Raw genomic sequence first — 9883 nt, forward strand, 5'->3', positions numbered from 1 at the left:
CACCATGCACAACTCGAGCAGTCATTACAGAGGAGAAGCTTGATGAACATGGTGACCTTTCCATGCACAACTCAAGCAGTCATTACCGAGGAGAAGTTTGCTGAAAAGAGCGACCTCTCCATGCAAAACTCGAGCAGGCATTACAGAGGAGAAGTTTCCTGAAAATGGTGACCTTTCCATGCACAACTCAAGCAGTCATTACTGAGGAAAAGTTTGCTGAAAATGGCGACCTCTCCATGAACAACTCGAGCAGTCATTACAGAGGAGAAGCTTGCTGAAAATGGTGACCTTTCCATGCACAACTCAAGCAGTCATTACTCAAGTGAAGTTTGCTGAAAATGGCGACCTCTCCATGCACAAATCGAGCAGTCATTACTCAGGAGAAGCTTGCTGCAAATGGCGACCTCTCCATGCACAACTCGAGCAGTCATTATTGAGGAGAAGCTTCCTGAAAATGGCGACCTCTCCATGCACAACTCGAGCAGTCATTTCTGAGGAAAAGCTTGCTGAAAATGACGACCTCTCCATGCACAACTCGAGCAGTCATCACTGAAGAGAAGCTTCCTGAAAATGGCGACCTCTCCATGCACAACTCGAGCAGTCATTACAGAGGAGAAGCTTGCTGGAAATGGCGACCTCTCCATGCACAACTCGAGCAGTCATTACTGAGGAGAAGCACGCTGCAAATGGCGACCTCTCCATGCACAACTCGAGCCATGCGCAACTCGAGCAATCATTATAGAGGAGAAGTTTGCTGCAAATGGCGAACTCTCCATGCACAACTCGAGCAGTCATTACTGAGGAGAAGCTTCCTGAAAATGGTGACCTCTCCATGCACAACTCGAGCACTCATTACAGAGGAGAAGCTTGCTGAAAATGGTGACCTTTCCATGCACAACTCAAGCAGTCATTACAGAGGAGAAGTTTGCTGAAAATGGCGACCTCTCCATGCACAAATCGAGCAGTCATTACAGAGGAGAAGCTTCCTGAAAATGGTGACCTTTCCATGCACAACTCGAGCAGTCATTACAGAGGAGAAGTTTGGTGAAAATGGTGACCTCTCCATGCACAACTCGAGCAGTCATTACAGAGGAGAAGCTTGCTGAAAATGGTGACCGTTCCATGCACAACTCAAGCAGTCATTACTGAGGAGAAGTTTGCAGATAATAGCGACCTCTCCATGCACAACTCGAGCAGTCATTACTGAGGAAAGTTTTCCTGAAAATGGTGACCTCTCCACGCACAACTCGAGCAGTCATTACAGAGGAGAAGCTTGCTGAAAATGGTGACCTTTCCATGCACAACTCAAGCAGTCATTACTGAGGAGAAGTTTGCAGATAATAGCAACCTCTCCATGCACAACTCGAGCAGTCATTACTGAGGAGAAGTTTGCTGAAAATGGTGACCTTTCCATGCACAACTCGAGCAGTCATTACTGAGGAGAAGCTTGCTGAAAATGGTGGCCTTTCCATGCACAACTCGAGCAGTCATTACTGAGGAGAAGCTTGCTGAAAATGGTGACCTTTCCATGCACAACTCAAGCAGTCATTACAGCGGAGAAGCTTGTTCAAAATGGTGACCTTTCCATGCACAACTCAAGCAGTCATTACAGAGGAGAAGCTTGCTGAATTTGGTGACCTTTCCATGCACAACTCAAGCAGTCATTACTGAGAAGCTTGCTGGAAATGGCAACCTCTACATGCACAACTCGGGCAGACATTACTGAGGAGAAACTTGCTGGAAATGGCAACCTCTCCATGCACAACTCGAGCAGTCATTACAGAGGAGAAGCTTCCTGAAAATGGTGACCTTTCCATGCACAACTCAAGCAGTCATTACTGAGGAGAAGTTTGCTGAAAATGGTGACCTCACCATGCACAACTCGAGCAGTCATTACAGAGGAGAAGCTTGCTGAACATGGTGACCTTTCCATGCACAACTCAAGCAGTCATTACTGAGGAAAAGTTTGCTGAAAATGGTGACCTCAGCATGCACAACTCGAGCAGTCATTACAGAGGAGAAGTTTCCTGAAAATGGTGACCTTTCCATGCACAACTCGAGCAGTCATTACTGGGAAGAAGTTTGCTGAAAATGGCGACCTCTCCATGCACAACTCAAGCAGTCATTACTGAGGAGAAGTTTGCTGAAAAGAGCGACCTCTCCATGCACAACTCGAGCAGTCATTACAGAGGAGAAGTTTCCTGAAAATGGTGACCTTTCCATGCACAACTCAAGCAGTCATTACTGAGGAAAAGTTTGCTGAAAATGGTGACCTTTCCATGCACAACTCAAGCAGTCATTACTCAAGTGAAGTTTGCTGAAAATGGCGACCTCTCCATGCACAAATCGAGCAGTCATTACTCAGGAGAAGCTTGCTGCAAATGGCGACCTCTCCATGCACAACTCGAGCAGTCATTATTGAGGAGAAGCTTCCTGAAAATGGCGACCTCTCGATGCACAACTCGAGTCGTCATTATAGAGGAGAAGCTTGCTGCAAATGGCGACCTCTCCATGCGCAACTCGAGCAGTCATTATAGAGGAGAAGCTTGCTGCAAATGGTGACCTCTCCATGCACAACTCGAGCAGTCATTAAAGAGGAGAAGTTTGCTGCAAATGGCGACCTCTCCATGCACAATTCGAGCAGTCATTACAGAGGAGAAGCTTGCTGAAAATGGCGACCTCTCCATGCACAACTCGAGCAGTCATTACTGAGGAGAAGCTTCCTGAAAATGGTGACCTCTCCATGCACAACTCGAGCAGTCATTATTGAGGAGAAGCTTCCTGAAAATGGTGACCTCTCCATGCACAAATAGAGCAGTCATTACAGAGGAGAAGCACGCTGCAAATGGCGACCTCTCCATGCACAACTCGAGCAGTCATTACTCAAGTGAAGTTTGCTGAAAATGGCGACCTCTCCATGCACAACTCGAGCAGTCATTACTCAGGAGAAGCTTGCTGCAAATGGCGACCTCTCCATGCACAAATAGAGCAGTCATTACTGAGGAGAAGCTCGCTGCAAATGGCGACCTCACCATGCACAAATAGAGCAGTCATTACAGAGGAGAAGCACGCTGCAAATGGCGACCTCTACATGCACAACTCGAGAAATCATTACAGAGGAGAAGCTTCCTGAAAATGGTGACCTTTCCATGCACAACTCAAGCAGTCATTACTGAGGAGAAGTTTGCGGAAAATGGTGACCTCACCATGCACAACTCGAGCAGTCATTACAGAGGAGAAGCTTGATGAACATGGTGACCTTTCCATGCACAACTCAAGCAGTCATTACTGATGAAAAGTTTGCTGAAAATGGTGACCTCACCATGCACAACTCGAGCAGTCATTACAGAGGAGAAGCTTGCTGAACATGGTGACCTTTCCATGCACAACTCAAGCAGTCATTACTGAGGAGAGGTTTGCTGAAAATAGCGACCTCTCCATGCACAACTCGAGCAGTCATTACAGAGGAGAAGTTTCCTGAAAATGGTGACCTTTCCATGCACAACTCAAGCAGTTATTACTGAGGAAAAGTTTGCTGAAAATGGCGACCTCTACATGCACAACTCGAGCAGTCATTCCTGGGAAGAAGTTTGCCGAAAATGGCGACCTCTCCATGAACAACTCGAGCAGTCATTACAGAGGAGAAGCTTGCTGAAAATGGTGACCTTTCCATGCACAACTCAAGCAGTCATTACTCAAGTGAAGTTTGCTGAAAATGGCGACCTCTCCATGCACAAATCGAGCAGCCATTACTCAGGAGAAGCTTGCTGCAAATGGCGACCTCTCCATGCACAACTCGAGCAGTCATTATTGAGGAGAAGCTTCCTGAAAATGGCGACCTCTCCATGCACAACTCGAGCAGTCATTTCTGAGGAAAAGCTTGCTGAAAATGACGATCTCTCCATGCACAACTCGAGCAGTCATCACTGAGGAGAAGCTTGCTGGAAATGGCGACCTCTCCATGCACAACTCGAGCAATAATTACTGAGGAGAAGCACGCTGCAAATGGCGACCTCTCCATGCACAACTCGAGCAGTCATTACTGAGGAGAAGCTCGCTGCAAATGACGACCTCTCCATGCGCAAATAGAGCAGTCTTTACAGAGGAGAAGCTCGATGCAAATGGCGACCTCTCCACGCACAACTCGAGCAGTCATTACTCAGGAGAAGCTCGCTGCAAATGGCGACCTCACCATGCACAAATAGAGCAGTCATTACTGAGGAGAAGCTTGCTGGAAATGGCGAACTCTCCATGCACAACTCGAGCAGTCATTACAGAGGAGAAGCTTGCTGGAAATGGCGACCTCTCCATGCACAACTCGAGCAGTCATTACTGAGGAGAAGCTTGCTGGAAATGGCGACCTCTCCATGCACAACTCGAGCAATCATTATAGAGGAGAAGTTTGCTGCAAATGGCGAACTCTCCATGCACAACTCGAGTAGTCATTACAGAGGAGAAGCTTGCTGAAAATGGCGACCTCTCCATGTACAACCCGAGCAGTCATTATAGAGGAGAAGCTCGCTGCAAATGGTGACCTCTCCATGCACAACTCGAGCAGTCATTAAAGAGGAGAAGTTTGCTGCAAATGGTGACCTCTCCATGCACAACTCGAGCAGGCATTACAGAGGAGAAGCCTGCTGCAAATGGCGACCTCTCCATGTACAACTCGAGCAGTCATGATGGAGGAGAAGCTTGCTGCAAATGTCGACCTCTCCATGTACAACTCGTGCAGTCATTACAGAAGAGAAGTTTGCTGCAAATGGCGACCTCTCCATGTACAACTCGAGCAGTCATTACAGAGGAGAAGCTTGCTGAAAATGGCGACCACTCCACACAACGTTGCAGAACACGTCACTACCGGTTACGCAGCATACTTTCCGGTTCATCATGCAATCAATAATATTCATGTAACTCTCAATACCACAAACGCGTGTCCACGTACCCATAAAAAAAAAAAAAATTTTTTTTGGATCACAAACACTCCCTGGTCCCGAACACCCGAATCCATCGTCGTTCGATTTATTGAAATCCATTAATCCGTTCTCAGGTTACTAGTACCCGACTGCAAAGCCGCAATGAGCCGGCGAAGTCAAAGCCTCTTGCGACTATTTTACCCATCACTATGGCATAAGTAGGTTAATTAGTTGGGAGTAGGTAGGTGTAGTAGGTACTGTATAGTAACCCTAAATTAGCCATATATTAGCCAATCTGTGAAAAAATTTAAAAGAAGCTAGTTTCAACTGATTTTGGTGGGTATGGGTATGGACAACTTCCAAAAAAAAGTAAGGACGGATAGGGGTTGGGGAAACCTTTTTATTAGAGGTCAAAGGTCATTGACCTCTGCCTAAATCATATAAAATTGTATTTCAGCAACAAAATATGGTATATAGATGCTCTTGGTGTCAAAATGCACAGGATTACGAAAGAAGATGACATAAGATAATTATTGACCCTTGGGACCAAATCCTGACCTCTGAAAATGAGGTCAAAGGTCAAAAAAGCTGTTTTATCACTAAAATGTCATATTTATAACAGGAAAATTACCATATTATATAAAAATGAGCAAAAAAAAAACCGAAGAGGTTAATTTCAACTTACGTGGTGGATATGGGGGTTATTATTTATTCCAAGAGCAGAGGGGGAGGGGGAAATTACCTTTCTTGGGATCAAATGTCATTGACCCTAGACTAAAACACTATATATTGCATGAATGAAGTCTTTGTTTTGTCTTTGTTTCAGGAGTGATTACTGAGAAAACCTAGCTAGCCTACCCTTGACTACCCCAGTGCAGTGAGATGTCCCAAAAGTTCCCTGAGGCCTTTGGAACAATACTGTAAAATAACAAAATTACCAGGATGGATATATGTGAAATATGTAGTGAGGACTTTTCAGAAGCAGGAAAGCTTCAGAGGTTGTACAGAAAGGGATATGAGAATCTAATAGAGCAGTGTAGACTTATCAACAACTCTTCATTATTGGAGCGATTGGAACAAAAATGGAGTAGCAACACTCCTATGACAGTCCATCGTAGATGCCGAACCCTTTTCATGCAAAAGGAGCCAGATGTTGAGGAGCAAGAGCATGCGCCAAGACCAAAGCGACAAAAGGTGTCTCAAGCAGTAAATGATGACAAAGTTGATGGTAAGATAAAGTAATTCTTTACTTGATTCATGTAAATTTCATTAAGATTCCAAGCCCATACCTGTTTTATGTTATTTTGTTTGAATTTTGAATGTTTGAAGTTAGTATGGTGATTTACATGGGATGGCAACTAACTTTGTCCATGTTTTCATGTAATGTTTTCAGGCCAGGGTTCTACTCGATTTCCGTACAGTGAAAGATGTTTCATATGCAATGAGGACATCCATTTTGATGAAAGACATCCTGATAGACAGCAGACCATACATCGAGCATCAACTATGACGCTAAAGAAATCACTTCTGAGAATCGCAAGTAAAAGAAAAGATAGTCTTGGAATGGCTGTGAAAGGACGCTTGGCAGGAACGGCAGATCTTGTAGCGGAAGAGGCTGTCTATCATAATAAATGCTACAAGGGGAATCACACAACACGCTACGGCGATGAGCAATTTTCTGGACAATTTTCTGACCAGACAATCGAAGAGACACTCATGCGGAAAGCCAAGTCAAATGGAGGCTTAACAAGAGGAAGAATGCACAACGAGAGCTCTGTGAAAGTATGGGCTGGTACGTTTTCACATCTCAAGCTTCTGGGGGACCTGATGGAAGAAATGATTGGTGGAAAGCGGAGTAAGAGGACCCACACAGACCTTGGGGCAAAGCGTCTAGAGAAAGACAGCCAGCACGTCAAGTTGATTTCTGCATGGTTTTCAACTCATAACCCCTTCATAGAGGTTAGTATAGATCTGTTTCATTTACTGATAGTAGCACAGAAATCATTCCACATTTCAGTTACTATTTGTGGAACATTTACTTATCATCTTAGCTATGTAAAATAATATTTCATTTTTCATTTCAGGTAAAAGACCCCAACACCATTACTTCGCTGTCTAGTGGAGTAATAACTACCGACAAGTCAATTGTCAACTGTGATGATGCAGTGAGGATAGGCCATGAAATGCAAAAGGATCTTGATAATGAGTCACCGGTTAAGAGCATGAAGACAGCAAAGAAATGCAAAAATCTGGCTGAACTTCAGAAGAAAGTAAAGGTAGGCGACAAGAGGATCTACATCGAAAAGACCCTTCTTTTCAATAGACTGATTTTCATGGCAGAGAGAGATGAAGGGATCGAACACATGTTCAAATTTGAGCTGACCCCGGTCCCAACATCTCTCTTCACAATGGATCGCATGATGAGAAAACCCAAAAAGCATGAATTTGGCAAGATGCTCAAGGAAACAGCTACAATACTTGACGTGGACATAAACAGCAAGATGCATGTTGTTGATGGAGGGTGGCTACTTCATCAGGTAAAGTGGTCCAGCGGTACAACCATCAAGACTATAGTTGATACATATGTCAGATATGTTGACAACAAATTCAAGGATGCTACTGTAGTGTTTGATGGCTACGGGGAGGAATCATCAACGAAAGACCATGAACATATGCGGCGGATGGCTGGGAAGAAGGTTTCTCCGGACATGAGGGTCACACCGGAATTGACTATATCATGTGACAGAGAGGTTTTCCTGGCAAATGAGAAGAACAAAGGAGCCTTAATCATGATGATATCTGCAGAGATGGCAAGCCACAATATCACTGTACGCCAAGCAAAAGATGATGGTGACACGCTGATTGTTAGGTCTGCAATGGACTTGGTCGCATGTGTTAAATCCCCAGTTGTTGTTGTCGCCCAGGACACTGATATTTTGATATTGCTCTGCTATCATAGGCCTATCCACTGTACTAATTTCTATTTACAAGCAGATTTTGGTGGTCTTTACGACATCTCTAGCATACACATCGGAGACAAAGAAGAGTTCCTCTTCAAGTATGGCTGGTCTGGAAACGACACTGTTTCATGCATTCATGGACATACCAAATGTGCTCTCTACAAATGCAGATTTCCTGCCAGTGTCATTACTGCATTCACAAGTCCCACTTCAACCGACTCCATAATTCGAACAGCTGGATTAAAAGCCATGCAGATCACATATGGCTGTGGGGATACTCCCCTAGAAAAGTCTCGCTACATGAAGTTCAAGAAGCAAGCAGCCAAGGGCAAAATCGATCCTGACCGCCTACCACCAACGGAAGATGCAACAGCTCAACATTCCCTTCGTGTCCATCTTCAAGTTGTGGTATGGAAGCATCTTGACACCTCTATTCTTGATCCCAAAGGAAGAGGATGGGAGTTAGATTCCAACAGAAAACTCAGACCAAAAATGCTATCTGTTGGTATCGCGCCAGACAACCTTCTGAAAGTAATTTGTTGCAACTGCAAGGAAGGGGAGAGGCAATGTCAAACAATGAGATGCAGCTGCATGAAAGCTCGCATGTCGTGTGTATCTGCATGTGGAGTGTGCTGTGGGCATTGCGACAATGGAACAGATAGCATAGATGCAGAAGAAGAAATTGGTAGCGATGAAGAGGAAACAGACTGAGTATTATTAATTTGTTGTTGCCGATAGATACTGTAAGTTCTAAGTTGTGAGTAGTATTCTGCAAATTGTTGATTATAAATTCACATATACTTTAAATACACAAACTATTTGACACTAATGAACTTTACCCCCCCCCCCCCCTGCTTATTTTGACCATTAACCTCGTATTTTGGTGGTGAAGAATCCATTTCATATTTAGTTTGTATCTTGGTATAATTCTGTTACTGTTACCAATATGATATTTGATATGATATTTTGGTGATAAGACGTCTATTTTTGACCTTTGACCTCATTTTCGGAGGTCAGTAATTGGTTCCATGGGTCAGTCATTATTCTATGTCATCTTCTTTCGTAATCCTGTGCATTTTGACACCAAGATCATCTATATACCATATTTTGTTGCTGAAATACAATTTTATATGATTTAGGCAGAGGTCAATGACCTTTGACCTCTAATAAAAAGGTTTCCCCAACCCCTATCCCTCCTTACTTTTTTTTGGTAGTTGTCCATACCCATACCTACCCAAATCAGTTGAAATTAGCTTCTTTTAAATTTTTTCACAGATGAACCTTAAGTTAGGGATACTAGTAGGGCAAAGGGGGGCATTAAGCTCCAGGTGGCATGAGGCTCCACTACATTGTAAATCTTGAAGGTAAATATAATGCATTTACAATGTAGTGGAGCCTAATGCCCCCTGGAGCTTAATGTCCCCCTTTGCCCTACCTGGTAAGACTTGGTAAAAGAGAAGAGCAGACAGTCCTCCCCAATACCTACATACAATAAATGTCACAAGAAGCTTAAGGAAGTAACTATACGATGTGCTAGCTGCGGGCCTATTTCAAGAAATTTTAACTGGGCTTAACATACGTTTTCACAGTATGTGTGTAGTCTTCTAACTTCAGTCGCTGTCAGGGCTGGTTCTCTCTGGGCACTGCGGCTTCCTCCATCAGAAGAAGTTAGCTTGCAGTAAGATCAGTGCCGACAGATCAAACGATAGCGCCGTTTCAACGGCAATGTGTGACTGTCGTTAATCAAACCGAGCTTTCTTTCTTTATGTAAACCGCTTATACCGGTAGGTGCAGGACAACATCATAAATCAGACAAACCTACTGAGCATGGGAGCATGAGATTGATACCGGTAGGTGCAGGACAACATCATAAATCAGACAAACCTACTGAGCATGGGAGCATGGGATTGAAGCCTAATTCGGCTTTTTAGGTCTACCACTAAAGAAGCGAAAAATTTCGAAAATGCCTCAGAGTCGCGACTCTTGTCGCGAAGGGTGCACTAACCGGAA

General features: G+C 44.2%; 1 protein-coding gene across 1 annotated transcript; it reads left to right on the plus strand.

Moving 5' to 3' along the window:
* The first annotated feature begins 6704 nt into the window (after positions 1-6704).
* LOC144892073 (uncharacterized) lies at positions 6705-9061 on the plus strand. The gene is made up of 2 exons (XM_078777239.1): positions 6705-6872; positions 6998-9061. The coding sequence occupies exons 1-2, from the start codon at positions 6741-6743 to the stop codon at positions 8582-8584; spliced, it is 1719 nt and encodes a 572-aa protein (XP_078633365.1). The 5' UTR covers positions 6705-6740; the 3' UTR covers positions 8585-9061.
* Positions 9062-9883: the final 822 nt, after the last annotated feature.

Source organism: Myxine glutinosa, chromosome 5, assembly GCF_964187855.1.
Source record: "Myxine glutinosa chromosome 5, kmMyxGlut1.1, whole genome shotgun sequence".
Lineage (NCBI taxonomy): Eukaryota > Metazoa > Chordata > Myxini > Myxiniformes > Myxinidae > Myxine > Myxine glutinosa.

Coding starts and splice junctions, on each gene's coding strand:
- LOC144892073 (XM_078777239.1), top strand. CDS start 6,741: ATGGAAGAAATGATTGGTGGAAAGCGGAGTAAGAGGACCCACACAGAC. Junction 6,873..6,997: donor CTCATAACCCCTTCATAGAG/GTTAGTATAGAT, acceptor TTTTCATTTCAG/GTAAAAGACCCCAACACCAT.